At 35.7% G+C, this 19,881-nt stretch overlaps 2 protein-coding genes across 3 annotated transcripts in view; one reads left to right on the forward strand and one right to left on the reverse strand.

Moving 5' to 3' along the window:
• Positions 1–13,758, forward strand: part of PDZD8 (PDZ domain containing 8) — a 158,145-nt gene extending 144,387 nt beyond the window's left edge. For both annotated transcript variants that reach the window (XM_007478927.3, XM_001377255.5), the window contains 2 exons: positions 5,171–5,333; positions 9,145–13,758. In XM_007478927.3, the coding sequence (XP_007478989.1) occupies positions 5,171–5,333; positions 9,145–11,198 (2,217 nt within the window). In that variant the 3' untranslated portion in view covers positions 11,199–13,758. The remainder of the gene's footprint in view (positions 1–5,170; positions 5,334–9,144) is intronic.
• Positions 13,759–14,722: 964 nt separating this feature from the next.
• Positions 14,723–19,881, reverse strand: part of SLC18A2 (solute carrier family 18 member A2) — a 52,111-nt gene continuing 46,952 nt past the window's right edge. The window contains exon 16 of the mRNA XM_001368074.4: positions 14,723–17,365. Within this exon, the coding sequence (XP_001368111.1) occupies positions 17,261–17,365 (105 nt within the window). The 3' untranslated portion in view covers positions 14,723–17,260. The remainder of the gene's footprint in view (positions 17,366–19,881) is intronic.

The raw sequence follows: 19,881 nt of genomic DNA on the forward strand, positions 1-19,881 counted from the left end.
TGTGAGGAGAGAGGAAGATACCTCATGGGAGAGTTATTGTGGAGGGAGAATGGATAATGGATAAGACTTGGGACTTGATGACATGGGGTGGGGGTGGGGGTGGGGAATAATTGAAAGTGAAAAGTAAATTAACCATAGCAGTAGCTAGATGACCCAATGGATTGAAAGCCAGGCTTAGAAATGGGAAATCTTAGTTCAAATCTGGCTGGGTGACCCTGACCAAGTCACAACCCCTGTTGCCTAACCCTTACTGCTGACTCTTAAGACAGAAGGTAAGGGTTTAAAAAAAAAAATTAACATAGATCTGCACTCTGAATCACATCAAGAAAGGTGGAAACCTTGACATGTATTGGGAAGTTGAGGGGAAAGAAGAGTTTGAGAGGAAAGGTAATGATTTTATGTTTGGATAGTCTGAATTTGAGTTGCCTGTGGGGCATTTGTATACAAATAAATACTTGGTCTAGCTACTGTAAAGGGTGAAATTATGGTTGAGAATGAAAAAAATCTAAATTTAAGTGGTCGCCAAGGGAAATTCCAAGTAATAAAATACCCAAGTCAGCTGCCAAATTTTATAGTGATTTAATTGATAGTGGAGAAGATTAAGAAGAAGGAAGAAGAAGGAGTAGGTTTTTTTCTCTCCCTCTTCCCCCTCCTGATTAGTATAGGGCGGGGAGATCAGGATATAAGGGAGTAAGGGTTTGGGGTATGAAGGAGGAAGGAATCAGCCTGACCTCCAAAGGGGCTCAGCTAAGATGCCCAAACCTGAAATCAGCTCCAGGGCAAAATTCACCACCCAGCACTCCAAGATGTCAGAACGCTCAGAATGCTGCCAGCCAGAGTTATCTCTCCAGGGAAAGAGGAGGGGCCAGCAAGTGCCATGCTTTATATGGACATTTTTACATCATTTTTCTGCACCTCATCTGTACCAATGAGGATTTAGCTTGTCTTAGGACAGCCCAGAGGTCTGTCCCTTTTTTTGCCCATGTCTGTTGAAGGCCATCTCCTCAGATAATTAAATCTTGAGTTTGATGCAGACCTTCAAAATCTTGTTAAACTGAGTAGGGTGGAGAATGTAGAGTTTCCAAGACCTGATTCTGTTATTCCAAGTATCTCCATTGTTACTGATCAGGAAATAGCTAAATCACATCTTCTAACGAATGATCTGGGTGGAATAGTTTTGAAATTCACCCTACCCAGCCCTTATCTCTTCTGAACTCCATCACCACATTCTCAGTTGCCTGCTTAGTTTGCCTACATAAATGTCCTAGAAGCGAGTCTTTATGTCCACCATGAAACACTCCCTTCCCTCTCAAATGTTTCTGTTTCTACTATGGACATAGTCTTCCTTCCAATCATCTGGATTCAGTCTTATAATTGCCACAGTCTTCCCCCACCTCTTTTCCTTGAATTCCACCCCACCCCCATATGTTTGCTTATGTCTTTATAGCATCTTTCTTATATATCCCCATCTCTCCAACTATATAACTCTGCTCATTTTTCAGATGAGGACACTAAAGCACTCCAGTACCTTTGTCCAACCCTTAAGAATTTGATTTTAGCAGTGGTCTACAAATCAGCACCCCTGGCTTACATTTCTCTCCTCAAATATCACCTTAAAATTCTTTATTTATTCTTTATTTATATATAAAAAGTATTCTTTAAGCCCAAATCTCACTGTGTCATTTCCCTCCTTGAAATCCCTCCGCCTGTTATTTAATGACCTCCACTGTCTTTTCAGTCTTCTTTCTTCACAATCTCTGTTCCAATCAGATTGGCCAACTCTCACTTTTGTATCCTTTTATACAAATCATACCCCAGGTTTTAAATGCAGTTTCTTCACCTAAAGACTCATAGGATCCCTAGTTTCCTTATCGCACATAAGACCTATCATAAGCCTTCCCAGTTGTTAGTGGCTTATTATCCCTCTTGAAATTACTTTGTATATGCTTAAATTGGAGTATCTAATGTCTGGCAAGTAAGATGAAAATTCTTTGGCTTTTGTATCCCCATTGCCTAGTTTTCCCATCTTTGTACTTTGTAAATAGTAGGAATTTAACAAATGTTCTATTAAATTGAATAAAGCAACAAAGCATGAAACTATTGGACATGTACCACCATTTATCTAGTATCTTGAATTTGAGGAGAGCTGACCAAGCAGCTAAGAGCCATGCCATGTGATTTTAACCCCCCTTTTTAATATAGAAAATGTTTCAAAGGCTAAGCAAGGTGTTATTAGAATTACTTTGATTTATCAGTATCAAGCCCTGCCCCCCTCTCCCCCTTCCCTCCAGCTTTTAGGAGATGGTCATATAAATATAGAATTTTGTATCATGGGGAAAGGCCATGTTACCATACTTTCAGCTATGATTTGCTTGTCTTTTTGAAGTTATAACACTAGTAGATTTTATTCTTAGATTTATGTATGAATTCACTATGATAAATAGGCAAAAATCAAGATAACAGTCTGTCAATGATACAGTATATATAAAGTTTATTATGTAGAGTCTATACATTAGTAGTAACTAATAAAAATGAAGAAAAATAATTTTATTTATTTCCTCCAAACTGAGTCATTATTCATGAAAGCTTAATCCTTTAGAATCGTAACTTTTTTTCAGCTAACATTTATGTTAAGGATCATTTGAAATGGCAATTTTTTTTAATTTCATGGAGACAGGAATTAAGAAAAAAGAGGCAGAGTTCTAATTTGTTTAAATAAAGAAAATAACATTAGTTAACATTTATGTGGTACTTTAAAGTTTGCAAAACACTTTACATTTTTTCCCTCATTTAATCCTCACACAACAATCCTATGAGGTAGAAGCTGTTATTAATCCCTCTTCATAGCTGAGGAAACTGTGAGTGGAAGGTTCAGTGTCTTGCCCAGGGTCACACAGGTAAGTCTCTGGGGGATTTGAACTCAGATCTTAATCTGCCCACCAAATTACATAGCTCTTTATAAAATGGTTTGTTCTTTTAAAAGAATTTCTTTTAATTTACTATAAAATTTTATGGTCGTACTGTCAACAAATCTATCCATCTCTCTTTAAAGGTTTCATAAATGGTTTTGTATGGATTATAAGTGGGCTTATTTTTAAGTGAGTTCATTTGAACATCTGTTGGCAAGTGTTGTGTCAGAACAGTAATTTTTTATTTAAAAATTGAAAACTCAGTTAACCAGAATTAACTGGAGCTCAGTTTCTTCTAGACACTTAATTTTCATTACAAAAACAAAAATCACATAATATTATCTCAGTTTAGAATAAAAAATGAATTTGAATCAAATTGCTTCACCTCATCCTCAATTTCAGAGTATAACTTCAGGTCAGGGCACATTCTGCCCAATTACCTATGCTTTATAATTTTGTAGCAGGCTAATATGGAAACTCTTCTTAAAAATAACAACACTGAGACCTGGAAGATCCTCAGTCAATTAAGGAATAAAGAGGATTCCATCAGTTACATTACATTCTTCTTCAAATAAGTTAGAACAGTAAGGTTCTGTGTCACCTCAAAAATTTTAACAAAGTTGCAGACCAAAAGCAAATTTCAAACTTTCAGTTAATAATAAAACTTAACCTTAAACCCCATTTCAAGAATAAAAAATTTTACTATATTTATTTAATTGAAAAACATTTCTTAAATGTACATGTACACCCACACAAAATACAAATATATGTGTGCACTCAAACACAAGCTAGTTTTATCAGCCTTTAGTTGAAAAAGTGGACAACATAGTAGTGGTTCGAAGTATTTTATATCCAATGTCTTAATCTTCAGCTCAGCCTCATGACATAGGAAGGGTGTAGGTATTTCCCATATTTTGTAGACAAGAAAACAGATTCTCATAGGTGAAATAATTTGTCCAAGGACATATTTCTAATGAAGTGACAAGGGCTGGCCATGAAGTTAGAATAGCTATACAGAAATACTTTGCCAGTGGATAAGGTGGGGAGTTAAATGGTTACTTTGTTAAAGTTAGCATGCACATCTTCCCCCTCCCCCCCAAACACTTACCTTCTGTCTTAGAATTGATACTATATATCCTGTCCAAAGCAGAAGAGCAGCAAAGGCTAGGCAGTGGTGGGTGGGGTTGGTTAAGTGACTTGCCCAGGGTCTCTTTAACTAGGAAGTTTCTGAGATCACATTTGAACCCAGGATCTCCTGACTCCAGAGCAGGCTGTCTATTCACTGAGCCACCTAACTGCCCCCATACGTATTTTTTGTTAATGCAATCTGCAAATATGAATAAGTTATCATTTTATACTTTTCAATTAAATAGTTAATTGGTCACAGTTAGTTTTCCTTAAAATTTCAGTTCCCAAATAGTCATCATCTCAAGTAACCTTTCATAGAAAGTCAGTTTGCACACACATATTTAGAAGTGTGTGTATGTTACACACAAACACCCCCAACACAGCATGGCAGGTCTTTAGAAAACATACATTCATTTTATTAGTGCCTTTCTGACTCCCTCTTCTCTAAGCTAAGAGAAGGTTCAACTAAGGTGATTTTTAATGGTTTGTGCAGATCACTCCAGACTTACTCTACATCCCAAGTACAGGCTCATTTGTCTTGTTCCAGTAAAGTTTTTTTTCCCCCTCCCACACTTAGCCCCAGTATATGTGTTGCAATTTGTCTGAGCCAAAATTCTCCCTACATAATTGAAGTCCAGCTCTGCTTATTGCCTTTTCCCCTCAATGGCTTGGATTTAAATTTCTCTGCCTCTCATTAACATTACATTTAGTTGAGGCAACTGGGTAGCTCAGTGGATTGAGCATCAGGCCTAGAGATAGGATATCCTGGGTTCAAATCTGGCTTCAGACACTTCCTAGCTGTGTGACCCTGGGCAAGTCACTTAACTCTCATTGCCTAGCCCTTACTCCTCTTCTGCCTTGGAACCTATACAAAGTAGTGATTCTAAGATGAAAGAGAAGAGTTTTTTTAAAAAGGCATTAAGTGTAATGGATGAAACATGAAGTTTCCATTGCAAAGACCCAAGTTTAAATCCCAGGTATATAAAGCTTTGTACAGAGCCTCAGTTTTTTTTTTTCTGCAGAAGGAGAGACTGCCTCTTGTACTGCCTCCTGCAGTAGTTTGAATGTGAGCTGTTATTCCTAATAAATCCATTGTATCAATATTCATTCTTGAACATTTTTTCTTCATCAAGGTTGAGGTAGTAAAAGGAAATTTACCAAGTGTTGGACTTACACTTCGTCTGGTGCAGTCATCTGATGGATGTAGCGGACATGTCGTAATTGAGACTGTGGCACCACATTCCCCTGCTGCACTTGCAGATCTTCAGCGGGGGGACAGAATTGTAGCCATCGGAGGTAATTTCTGCTGTTACTCTTTACAATGAACTTAAATGATTCTTGCTTAGAAAAAAATGACTTTTAAACTAGTACATCATTTTAAATCAATGAATTGATATTCAAAATAACGCACACTCTCTCTCACACACACACACATACATACACCCTTCACCTCATCAACTTCTGATAACATAATTCTTTTTTTTCCTATGGTATCATTTTCTCCCGTCCTCTCCCTCCCTGTTGCTGGGGACTCTCATTCCTCTACCACCTCCTAATTTAGCCCCCCTTCCTGCCAATAAAGTTAATGGAAACATATCCAGCTAATTTTTCTTAAACCCTTCCCTTCCATCTTAGAATCAATACTGTGTATTGGTTCTAAGGCAGAAGAGTGGTAAGGGCTAGGCAATGGGGGTTAAATGACTAGCCCAGAGTCACACAGCTGGGAAGTGTCTGAGGCCAGATTTGAATCTAGGACCTCCCGTCTCTAGGCCTGACTCAATATACTGATCCTTCTAGCTGCTTCCTTTCCAACTTTTAACATGAAAATGTTATGCAGGTACAAAGTATCCTAATCACTATTGCTACTGGCTGCCACCATCGCTATCACTACTACTATTATATAGGAGAATGAAGCAATTATCATTCTTTGAAAAGAGTAAATGGCTATAGTTCCCCATAGCTAGAGGCCTTATCCCTATTTCCAGATTTAACTATTTAGCAGAAAATGCTGCCGAACAAAATGGGATAATGTTCACATAAGTCATCTTTGAATAAACATTCACTCAGTTAACATTTATTTATTAACATTATTAAATTTAAAGTCCAGAACTAGGTGCTGAGAAAAATATAGTTAAATTGGTTCCTAACCTCAAGGAACTTGCATTCTAATAGTATATTTGCCATAGCAGCAAATGAATTCCAGTATTGTCCATCTCAGGAAGTTCAAGTTTCCTAATTTAGAAATTATCTAATTTTCTTATTCCCTTACCATTAATAACTGAATCTATTCAATTTTTACCTAAGAAAGCAAAGCTAGACCATATTTTTATATGAAAACATCTGCTACAGGTCTAAACTGTACAGATTTGATGTGATAATTGAAATTAAGTTAAATCAAATTTAAAATTTGAGTGTAACTTGTTGGAAGAACTCTGGTGACCACATCCTATAATATTGGAATCAACAAATCCAGCCCCCTCAGTTTACTCATGAGAAAACAGAAATTCAGAGAAGACTGGAGACTTGCTTTTTAAAGTCAAGTAGGATACAAGGTACAGCCAAGATTCAAACTGATTCATATTGCCTATATACTAGATGAATGAATTCCTGTCTCTTATTCAGAGTAGCCTCGAGACAACAGGAAGTTAGGAGGAAAAAGGTGTTACCTTGCTCAAGCAAATGTAGGCCCAATTTTTAAAAACCTAATACATTTCTCCTTCCAAGAAAGAAAATGAATTGCCTTGTTTAAGCTATTGTACTAGGGAGAGTTAAAGCAATTAGAAGCAGAGACTAATTTGTCTTTCAAGCAAACTACATCTTATTTTATATTTTGCTTTTTCTAACTCTTCATAAACTTGGTTTTGAAAGTTAAATCCAGTGATGATATTCTTAGCCATAGTACCTTTGTAAACCCTTTTGTTTCCATGTAAGTTGGTTTTTGTCTCTCCCATAACTCAAGAAGTATTGTGGTCTCCTCCACCAGAGCAGTAATTTCCTGTCCTTTTCCAGTGCTGGCCTAAATACCAAGAATGTCTTTTCAAGTAAAACAATTACCTAGACACCTTTTTCTGGACCAGACAGATGATAATTTGACACCAGGGGCTTGGTCCTTTGAACTGTGTTCTCCCTGCTTCCTCTCCCTCAGCAAAGCTAACCAATCCATCAGACTGGTCTGTGATATTCAACACATTCCTATATTCAAAGAAGAGGGGGAAATATGTTTTCCTATTTCTTCAAGGAAAAATCTTGGTCATTACAATTTCACAACATTCATTTTCTTCCTTTTTTTTACTTTGTTTTATTGTGGTCATTGTGTATGTCATTCTTTTTCATTTGGTTCTGCTTTGTTTACTTCATCAGTTCACATGTTTTTCTGAATTCTTTATGTTAATTATTTCTCATAACACACTTCTATTTCAATATATTTATGTACCACAATTTATTTAGCCATTCTCCATGGTATCTATTGTGTGTCCAATTCTTCTCCTATTCCTAAAAGCTCTGCTATGAATAATTTGTTTTATGGCAAATTTATTTATGCTTCTGGCTTCCTGTCTATGCTTAACAATGACTGGGCCAATTTAGTCACTTAAAAAAAAAATTTCCAAATTTCTGATTTCAGAATAGACAGACCTTGTTTGATTTCCTTGCTGTAAGTCAGTGAGGAAAATCTCTGCTCCTCAACTTACAGTGTTAGAGCACTATCTGGATTGTTTGGAACTGAAGGGACCTATTTAAGGTCCCATAACCAGCAACTGTCAGAAGTAGGATTTGAATCAAGGCCTCCCTGACTCAGTGGCTCTCTAGCCACTACACATGCTCTCAATTTCATATTCTTTTCTAAAATGCTCATACCAACTCCTAGCTCTACCATGGTATATTAGTGTGCTTGTCTTTCCACAGTCTCCAACATTGATACTTTCCATCTTTTGTGTATTTACAAATATTCTGGTTGTCAAATAAAACCTCAAGAGATGTTCAGATTTATGCTTCTCTCATTATTAGTGATTTAGAGCAGTCTTTCTTTAGTGATAGATATCAGGTAATTCTTTAGAGATTTGTTTATGTTCTTTCACCATTTCTCCCTTCCTCTCAGAACATTTTTTAAATTTTACTTTGTTTTTTATCTCCATATTATTCATTCTTATAAGTGAACAATCTCATAAAACCAAAACCCCAAAACATATATCCAAATAAACAAGCTATAAATCATATATTTTTTTCTTCATTTTTACTCCAACAGTTCTTTTTCTGGAGGAGGATAGCATTCTTTGTCATAAGACCCTCAGAATTGTCCTGGATCATTGTATTGCTATTAGTAGCAAAGTCTATCACATTTGATAGTTCCACAATATCATAGTTACCATGTATAATGTTCTCCTGGTTCTGCTTATTTCATTCTGCATTGGTTCACATAGATCTTTCCAGCTCTTTCTGAAATCATCCTGTTCATCATTTATTACAGCACAATAATATTCCATCATCATCATATACCACAATTTGTTCAGCTATTCCCCAATTGAGGGACATTCCTATAGTTTCCAATTCTTTGCCACCACAAAAGGAGCAGCTAGAAATATTTTTGTACAAATAGGTTCTTTCCTATTCTTAAAAATCTCTTCAGGACACAGGCCTAGTAGTGGTATTACTGGTGGATCAAACAGAATGCATTCTTATGTAGCCCTTTTGGCATAATTCCAAATTGCCCTCCAGAATGGTTGAATCAGTTCACAACTCCACCAGCAATGTATCCCAATTTTGCCACATTCCATCCAACATTAATCATTTTCCTTTACTCTCTATTGGCCAGTCTCTCAGGACATTTTAAGAAGTGAAATAATTCTGAGTGTGGTTTTCTGGGGGTTGAAAGAGAATAATTTCTCAACTATTTGCATATTTGGATTTGGATTTTGGATGGGATGCTACTAAACGTATGATTTCAGAAAAATATGCCCCAAAGCCAAATAAGTTTTTCTTTCATTGTCCCAGTCTTTATATCCCCCCAAAAATTTTTTTACAGAGAATCAAAATTGACTATACTTTCTATAGCAGTTTTAAGTTATTCTTATGGCAGTAATTTGCTGTGTTTTGTTTTTATCTTAAATAGGAATTAAAATCACATCTACAGTCCAGGTGTTAAAGCTCATCAAGCAAGCTGGTGAAAAAGTAATGGTGTGTTATGAAAGGCCTGTGGGCCAGAATAATATAGGGTCATCATCACATGAGAGTTTTACACAAGAGGAATTTCTGACAACCCCCCCAAATGATGATGACATTATGCCTGGCCTTTTAATGGAGGCTGAACGCAGAGAAGCAGATTTAGAATTTGAAGATTTAGCATCCTATCTCAAGTCACAAAATTATTCCAAAGATGAGGATCAAACAATAAGTTCTAGTCCTAAACACTGTCTTGTGTCAGTTGCTAAGCCTTCTGGACCTGCCTCACCAGTCTTAAATCTTAAATCAGGTGGCATTTCACGATCAGTCAAATCTATGACACCCAAAATCTCTGATTCTTCAGACATAGGGCAAGCATCAGCAAAAGCAACACAGGTATCTCTTTTTAAGCCTTCTCAGTCACCAAAACAGCAAAGAAAATTTTTTCCACCATCTATTGATGATTCTTCTAACCAAGCAGAATCAGATTCAGAAAAACCAGATAAAATTCTTTATTCTACACAAGCATTTGATCAGACAGAAGATTCCATTTTGGAAAGTACTCACAAGGACAGTGCAGATGACCAAACATGGGAATCATCAGAAATTCCTTATAGCCATAAACTAGGTAAATGGACAAGAATGAAAGGGACTTGTATATTTGACATAGAAGCCTACCATAAGTACCTGAATGTTGCATTGTGGTGCAGAGATCCTTTCAAGCTGGGTGATCTCATCTGCTTGGGACATGTTAGTATAAAACTTGAAGAGATCGCTTTGGGCTGTTTAGCTACTTCCAACTTGGAATACCTTACAAAATTCCAGTTGAATGCTCCAACACCCAAAGCTATGGCTAGCAGATCTACACTGCGAAATCTGAGCATGAAAACAGGATTTAATGAGAACTTTTGTTATGGTGACATTACCATACAATTCAAATATTTGAAAGAAGGTGAACATGAACAACTTCTGGATCTTCTCAAGAAGGAAAGAGAAACTCATCTTTCAGAGGAGGAGGATGCCTTTAATAGAGATGAGTATTTTGATGGTCAGCTAGGTTCTGCAGAAAATAAACATGCTTTCCAAGACACTCAATTCCAGAACCCAACATGGTGTGACTATTGTAAGAAGAAAGTCTGGACTAAGGCAGCTTCCCAGTGTGTATATTGTGCTTATGTTTGCCACAAAAAATGTCAAGAAAAATGCTTTTCTGAAAACCCAATTTGTATAGGAGCTGGGAAGAAAAGCAACCGGTTATTTAAAAACTTAAGGCTAGAAGGACAAGAAAATATCATAGGGTTGCAGTCTCGTGCTGATTCTGAAGCTTCTAAATCAGCTGGGAAAAGTGCAGGTTTAACCAAGCACCTATTGAACACCAGCTCTCGTTTCTTAAACTTGCGACAAGGTTCCAGAAGAACCCCTGATCAAATTAATGAATTGGCAGAACCCTCACCCAAGCACACACCAACCACCTCTGATAATGAAATGAGCGATCACGAAGTTTGTGGTCTGAGCAGTCCTTGCAAAAAGGGAACTGACAGAAGAATCAAATTGGCAAGGAAGGAAAGAGGCCTAGATGACAGTGTCTTCATTGCAGTTAAAGAAATTGGTCGTGACCTTTATCGGGGCTTACCTATTGAGGAAAGATTCCAGAAGCTAGAATTCATGTTAGATAAGCTGCAAAATGAAATTGACCAGGAGCTGGAACATAACAATTCTCTTGCTAGAGAGGAGAAAGAGACAACCGATTCAAAGAAAAAAGCACACCTTTTGAGTTCTTTGGCTAAATCAGGTGAAAGACTACAAGCTCTAACTCTTCTTATGATTCACTACAAAGCAGGTATTGAAGACCTAGAACTAGAGACGCTCTATAACACCAAAAAAGCAGCTAAATATACAGAAGAGACAGAAGAAGACCTTCATAATGAAATACGTCAACTAATTGTGACTCAACCTTTTGACAGTCTATCAGATGAATTATTTGAACCATCTGAACCTCTGTAGTAGACTGCCTATTTAACCTTCTAAAAAATAGCAGAAAAAAAAATTACACTTACTAAAATATATCAGATACACCCACATTTAACACTCTTAGAATATGTATGGCCTGCTTCTCCACATTTATTGCCTGTCTAATAGCAAAAAAAAAAAATGATAGGTTTGGTTTGTTTGTATTTCCCAGCAAAATACATGACCATTTGAGTTGACTAAGTTGGTTGATATGGATTGTATTATAATATGCTTTGGGGGTTAATAATGGGAATTTATTTTTATTAATTTATTTTTAACTTTTTCTATTATGTAAACTAACATTTCATGTTGATATTGTTTTCCTTTTTGGTTTCTGAATTCCTGTTAAAATAGGATAATATCAAAATTCTTAAAGTTTTCATTTACATCATGGTAATGGTTATATTTACTGCATGCCCAAACTGACAACACAGCAATCATTAAGAGAGCAGGCTTTGAAACTTTTGATCATGTTAAATTGATTTTTGTCTCAAATCAGTTGTTGGATTTGTTTTTTGTTTTTTTTGTTTTGGTGGGGGGTGGTTAATGAGTTAGATTTGTTGGAGGCAGGTTTGAGCTGGGGAGGTGTTTTTGTGGGTTTGGGAGGAGGGTGGCCAAACATAACATGAAAGCAAACACCACAGCTTTTATTTTGTCTATGATGATTTAGTAAAGATATTATATATAATATTATTTGCTTTCTATGCTTTTGGTTTTTTTTTTAATGTTTATTTCAAAAGTTGTATAATTGAATTATCGCAGTGTTCAGTGCTTCCTTTGAAGAGCTTGTATTGTTGAAATACAGAAAGTAATAGGTACAATTTTATACATTTGATCAAGAATTTCTAGCCAAGTCACTAGCATTTTTTGCTTGTCAATTTAAGAATTTCAAAATTATGAAAAATATTAAAAAATCGATTTTTAATATCTAACCTCAAAAAGTTGATGCCCACTTTTACCTTACTGATTGGTGTATCTGCTAAAAAATATTTAAAGTTCTGAACATTTAGACACTTAATAGAATGTGTGAAAGAATATGATGTTTCAGAAGACTGTAAAGCATTTGGGTTGGTAATTATGTTTATACTGAAGAATGTAACACATTTGATTCATTGCTTGTCTCCCATATTACAAAATTGCATTTAGGCCAAAGGGAATGGATATTCTCTTTCAGAATACTTTTATGCAATATAGACAGATGGAATTGGGGCCAGGTCTCTGAAAAGGAAAATCTGATAATGGTCTTAGACTGATTATCCATCCTTACTACCATTTCATGTCTGGGAGGGGCATGTGGTATGCGTGCATGCGTGCGTGTGTGTGTGTGTGTGTGTTTTCATTCTCTTTTTAAAAATATTTTCAATGTTTTAGCCTTTTGCATACACAAATTATATATGCATATCTTCCCTGTGGGTAGGTATTTTACAAAAAAAATTGGTTTTAGAACATTAAAATCAAACTGACTATAAAACAGGTAAATAATTTTAAAATACTTGGTGTATGATAGCTTCTAAGGATGAAGAAACCTGCCATGACTGGTGAAAAAGGCACTGACCCAGGAATTGAAACCTGGGGTTTAGTCCATGCATTTCTACTAATGAGCTCTATGACCTTAGGCAAGTCACATAGCCTCTTTGTGCCTCAGTTTACCCATCTGTAAAATGGGTTTATAATAGATACCTGTCCTATCTACCTCACGGGATTGTCGTGAGGAAACTATTATGTGGGGGAGAATCTTTAAAAGTAAAGGAAAGTATACAAATGCAAGGTGGTTAGAGTTATTAGCCTAATAAAGTTAGCAACCCTTGGGGAGGGAAAAGGGGAAGACAAATCTGCTGACTGCTACTTTATTCTCATGAGAAGCAATTATTATTATTCATGCAACTTTTAATAATTCAAAATATTTAAGACATGGGATTTTTTGTTAGCCAAGTATGTGAAAAGATAATAAAAATACCATTACAAACACAAATTTCCTTAAAAATACTACAAATTACTCAATAATTTAAGTTCAAAATGTAATATTGTCCTATTCAGTTACCAAGTTTTAGTTTATAAAAATAGCTTACCACCAGGAATGACCCATAGGGCTGTGGGTCTTTTTAGTGACTATAATTATGGTAATACCATGTTAATTTTAATTGACATCCAAGAGAACTCCATCAGATCTCTGCCTGGTTTAAGAGAACTACAGAAATACCAGAAAATTAGGGATTCCTGGAAATCCATTCAGGTTTTGAAAGTATTTAACCATGTAGAGAAAGGACTATGGAAAACCTAGATAAAACCTTATTTATATAATGCTGCTAATGATATGTGTAAGATATATATTTAATGTAGTGCAATGTTTTTATATATACCGAGTAATGGGAATTGCTGTTCTATTTTAGAGAAGAGGGTGAAACAACAATCCAACTAACTTAGGTGATATGACTTAAGTCTCCAGAGGGGAAAATTGTAATACATTATATTATTGTTGTATAATCTTTGCTGCATATTATGTTATCTATAGCTAAAAAAAAAAACAAAAAATAATAAAAACTACTACAGAAAACAAGAATATTTTTATTTTTATGACATCTAGAGTTGATAGATGTTGCATATTTCAGAGATTGCTTCCTGCTAGAATTTTGTCATGAAGACTAGCATTTTTAAAGTCTTGATTTCTTCAAATAAAACTCCTTTTTAAGCTACTTAAAATTTAAAAAAAAAATATGTACAACACGTTACTGTCTAAATCCCAAAAATATTGGAGGATTTATGTATATCTCTACTATAAATAGAGGGAATATTTAGTTTAATTTTCTAAAGGTATTATTCAACCCAAATTGATTAAAGTGAAATTTTGGCTGCATTTTCAGATAAGTCACATAATCTTTGGATTCAAAACTTGTAATTTAATTGTTAATTTGCTTGCCTCCAGATACTAATCTTGCATGATATTTATATCCCTTAGTTCTAATTGCAAATATCTGTGGTTCCAAGATGAAAACATTTTACATTAGGAAAGGGACTCTAAATATTAGATATTTAGCTACAAGTTGACTGGAATTCTTTTTTTTTCTTTTCTGACTATTAATATTTAAGGACATCATCCAAAAAGTCCTAAAAGTTTTGCATCACTGCCCCTCTCCCTAATTTTCACTTTTAATGTTATTATGCCATTAAAGCCATAAGAAATGTCATTCTGAATTCAATATTTCATTTAAAAGTTTTTGCCATCTCTGTTCTCAGATTAGTATGACTGTTTTGTTTGTTTTTTTGGTTTTTTTTTTGGACCAAGCAATATATTGACAATGAACATCCAAAGTGGTAATTTAGATGTATAACTGTCTTTTTGCCCCAACTTTGTCTTAATTGTACTGTTCTTTAAAGAAATGGAATTTTAATGATCAGATTATATTATGAAATAAACTAATCCAAAGGAGATTCCAGAAGGAAATATTTGTGGGCAAGATAGTTACTTATTTAAAAATCTTCAGTTGTCCCAATGTCCAAAAAAATGCAAGCAAGCAGTCTAGAATTCAGAGCCCATTTATTTCTTTAAATGACTGAAACATGAATTTCACATTTACACTCACTCCTCCAAAAAAAGACATACAAAGGCACTGCTGCCTCATTAAAAACTCCTTGTACTTTCATCAACACAATTTCTTAACCAATTACCAACATAATATCCACATTTGTTTCAAGTACAGTCATGAGGGAAATGGTATTCTGCTTATACATATGTTATGATACATACATATATATGTATGTATTTAGTACATCAGTTTGCTCTGTTCAATAGTTTGGAATATGTTCTCTTTTAGGTCGTACCAACCTGAAATACGAGAATTATTTTTAACTAACTAAATCCTTTTTCATACTCCTCAAATAGCATCTATCCCCAGACTGTTAGCAATGGAAGTTCTGTGGAGTGTTTTGTTTTTTTTAAACCCTTATCTTCCTTCTTAGAATTAGTTCCACAGCAGAAGAGTGCTAAGGGGTGGGCAATGGGGTTAAGTAATTTGCCTAGGGTAACACTGATAGGAAATGTATGAGGTCAGATTTGAGCCCTGTAGACCTGGCTCTCAATCCACTGAGCTACCTAGCCTACCCCCTTGACTGGTTAAGAAAATTAAGGTGACCTGCTAAAGTACAGTTCCTTGTCTTTGTGCCAATTTTACATACTCATGAAGTTTCCTGTTTCTTTGGCTCATTCCTGTTTATAGCCACATACAAATGTACAATTAGAGAACACATGATGAGCTTTTGTTTCAATCCCAACCAAGCTTTGTCAGAACTTGTACATCAGAATGGACATGGGTAGCCTATGGCAGGAAGTGCTTGGGTAGTTCATTTTAGTTTGTCACACATAGAAATTGAACTTTTCATCAGAAGGAACCATAGTGATAAGATCTCCATAAAGTATGAATGAGTGGAGTTGACAACTCTCCTAGAGAATAAGAAATGAGACAGAGAAAGTTCTTTTTAACTATTTACCCATTGATCTGTTTATAACATGGCGTTTTATATCAACCAATAACAATTTTGACTACTTTCGTTTGTTTTATGATCACAAAATTGTTCAATTGGCCACTACTTTCATTTCAAAAGTATACGACATTTTACAGTACCCTAAAGACACTTGGCACATTTTACAAAACCATATGTAAACAAGTCTTCACTGTCACACAAAATGTGTTGTTACTTTGAAAAAAAGGCACATAGTTTCATTCACACTTGAAATCCCACATTACAGTGCATGAGATGAATGTTGAATCTTTTTTAGATAGCTCAGTGTTACTTTTATTTTCTTGTAGTGGTGTAGATAGATATGTGAATGGATCCTACTCTGCACCTAGTAGTGCTTGCCTCGTTACACTGAAGCTTTGGAAAGAAATCATTCCATTTTTACTTCGTCTCCATTTTAAATTATTTTTTTTCAAAGAAATATTTTATGTAAACACATTTGGATGTATAGATAATACTAAAGTTACAAGTAACCCAAAATTTAGTATCCTAACTACTACAAGACAGTGTTGTTCTAAAGCAATTGAAGATACCTGTGATTTGGGTTAGTATTTTTTTCCCCTTTAAATATTTACCATTCAGGCCGCTTCTATGGTATTTTGAACTAAAAGTTCATGTCAGGCCATGGATGAACAATCTAAATTGTGTAAGTTGAATACACTTTTATAACTTAACACCCTCCATGCAATCTTTTTCTAACAAGTCTAATAAACTAATAAACATTAACAGAAATTCTTAATTATTATCATATATGTTTACTGGTATTTTTCTCTGCCTCCTCAACAAAATATATTTTTAATTGATTCAGCAATTACCACCAATATCCTAATAAATAAAAATAACTTTACATGAATACCTTGTTTCCCAGAACACTAGCGGTTGTTATGTGGAAAAGTAATGCCAGTGTCACTTCACGTGTATGCCAAAAAGGTGATCGATGAGTTCTAGTAACCACCTTAACCTCAAAACTGATACTTTCCAAAGAATTTTAATTTTATTTCCCTAACCAGTTTTTCATTTCTCTTTGTATACTACAAGTTCAAGTACAATTCAGCACTGTCATTCAGAATAACCTTTAAAAATAATCGTCAGATTGATTCTATTCTTTGGACATTGAATAGTTTCTGCATTGTTGGAATAGACTAGATAATGCGTTGTTTATGCATACACATTACCTACCAGTAGTGATTCAGAAAAAAATAGAGGATCTTTTGCTAAGTGTTCAGGAATGTAAGTTTAAAAAATTATACTTGATTAAGGTTCAACTATTTATACAGATTTACACTACAGTTTAATAAAAATATATTGTATAATATTTAATAAAATTAAATACTTAAAATAAACTTTTCAACACTATACAAACCCCTAGAAAAGCTTTTTCTTTATAAGGCTGTTAGCAATCTTTCATAACATTGGGAAAGAAATGTTTTTAACCTTTGGTTTCTTTACTACACCATTAGCATACAGTACAACTAAGATTTTTGATGAGCAGTTTCACAGGAAACACTTTTATACAATGGAATACTTATTGACTTTTGAAGTCAGTCACTTTCAGATTCTTCAACATCAACTGTTGGATATGCCTGAATGTTGTTCTGTGTGTACATTTTTGTTTTGATTGGGCAGTTGTGATCCATGAGTATTGCCTAGGAAAAATAGTATGTAGCATTAATCTTTTGGTTTGGGGTTAAGTAGACCACAATTCTACTATAAGAATTCTGATTTTTATAAGTACTCTTCATCTGCAAGTTCTTTTTTAGTAACCAGTTAGCCAGGAACCATTAGCAGTCAGTGAATGCCCAAACCAAGGCTCTGCCCTTAATAACTAGAAATTTTTTTAGCATTTTAAAAGTTGCAATGCATTGTTCCTCACAATAACCTTGTATGAAAGTAGGTCGGGTTATCCCCACTTTACTGACAAGGAAACGGGTAACTTGTTTGGAGTCACACAACTTTAATAAGTGTCTGAGGCTGGATTCAAATTCATATCCTCACCCCAAGCCCGGTACCCTCATCAATGCACTGTTAGTACCTTTCAAAACTAGCTAAAAGATTTTAGACCCCCCCAAAAAAAAAGTTTCTTGCTCTTCATATGACTTAATTGGGTTCATCAAAATTGGGGTTGGTAGCCAACCACCCATAAAAGTAAAATATCTTGGGAATGCAAGTTAAGATATATATGCATATGTTGTAGTAAGACTGTTAGAGAACACTTAGGTGGTGCAGTGGATAGACTGAAGTCAGGAAGACATCTTCCTGAGTTCAAATCCAGCCTTGGGCATTTACTCACTGTACAATCCATTTGGGCAAGTCATAAACCTGCTGTCCTCATTTTCTCATCTGCGAAAACAAGCTGGAGAAGGAAAGAGCAACCTACTCCAGGACTTTTGCCAACAAAACTCCCTGAAGAGATCACAACTGAAAAATTACTGAATGACGAAAAAGCCCACTAATTTAATCTGCCCGTTGCATAAATCCCTCCTAAGTAGTCTTTGAGATACTGTGCTTCTGCTTGAACAAAACTATTCCCTTTTCTGTGACAGCCCTTCAACTATAAAAAGACAATTTTGCATGGTTTACTGGGGGGGGGGGGGGGCTCTTCACATCCCTCACTATCCTGGCTGAATTCTGGAAACTGGAGGTATGTTTGACTATTCCTTTTAAACTGTGATCCCCAGAGTTTAACAATATTTTGTGTGCAATCCAATCAGTGCAGTATACAATAGGAATTATTACTTCTTTCAGTGGCATTAAAACTATAATCCCAAGTTTGATTTCTTTTTCAAAGCACTGTTCACTGAAATTCTCTGGTCTTTTTCTCCTAGACCAGCTAGCTGCAAATTCACCATTATTAATGCAATTCCCTTAACTTTTTTTTTTAAAAGCAAACAAGGTTAAGTGACTTGCCCAGGGTCACATAGCTAGGAAGTGCCTGAAGTCAGATTTGAACCAGATGAGTCTTCCTAATTCTAGACCTGGCACTCTATCCACTGTGCCAGCTAGCTGCTTCCAGGGCAATTCTTAAAAACAAAGTCCTGGGCTTGACATTTTCCTCTGTTGCATCAATCTGATCTCAAGAAATTGTACTATACTGTTGCTGGTTTTAAGTAACTTCCATTTCTGTTAAGTATATCTAGTATTTCAAGGTTAGAAAGTACTTTTCTGGAAACCACTGTTAGGGGCTAGTCATGTAAACAGTAACCCCTTTTAGAAATAAATTACTTGCATAGAGGTCTGGAAACTGAAATGCCTGAGGTGGGAAGGAAGGCCGGGGTCTCCTGTTTCCAAGTCCACAAATTTCCCCATGACATCACTCCATTCAAATTCTTAGGCCATTTGCTGGGTTTAACGTTGGCAACAAAAGCTCTTGGTCACGTAAGTCTAGCACAGGCATTTTGTCCACATCAACTCTCCTATTTTGCCTTTAAAGAGTTCTTGCAACGGTTATATACCCAACTCTGAGAGTTGGCATGGTATAATGAAGTAGGTGCTGGTGTTGGAATTAGAAAGACCTGAAATTGGATTCTTATTCACTGGGTGACCCTGGGCAAGTCATTCAACTCGGCCTCAATTTCTTTTCCTTTAAAATGGAAGTAATAGTAACTTTAATAGGGTCATCGTAAGGATCAAGTGAAATAAGATATTTAAAGCACTTAGCACAGTGTCTGGCCCACAGGGGGTACTTGATAAATGTTTGTTGAATGACCTCGTCAACTTCTGGAAGCTATGCTCTGTCTACCACACTGCCAGCTTCTTTCTGCAAATGACTAATCCACATAATCCACCTGCCACACATTAGGGCCAATACTATTTTTATTTTGGCCCCACATCTGTGATTGCATTGATCTTGGGTACTTGTATGGGAAACTTCTTCCACCAAGCAATTCATCTGTAGCTTTAGAAGCCTTGTCTGGGGGAGGAGTTACAACTTGCCCTTAGCCACACAGATTACATATGCAAGAGACCAGGTCTTTTCTGGCTCCAGAAAGCCAGGGCTTTGTCCACTCCTAGGCCATGTTATCTGAGAGGGCCAATACCACATTTCATTTTTTAAAGAATACCTTTTTGGAGAGGACAGCGACAACATAGCAAAAAGGGAAAGAAAAACAAATCGGTGGCATTACAGTGTTCCCAGGAAACCATTTCAGTTTAAGCTGTCAAA

The sequence above is a fragment of the Monodelphis domestica genome, chromosome 1 (genome assembly GCF_027887165.1).
Source record: "Monodelphis domestica isolate mMonDom1 chromosome 1, mMonDom1.pri, whole genome shotgun sequence".
Classification (NCBI taxonomy): domain Eukaryota; kingdom Metazoa; phylum Chordata; class Mammalia; order Didelphimorphia; family Didelphidae; genus Monodelphis; species Monodelphis domestica.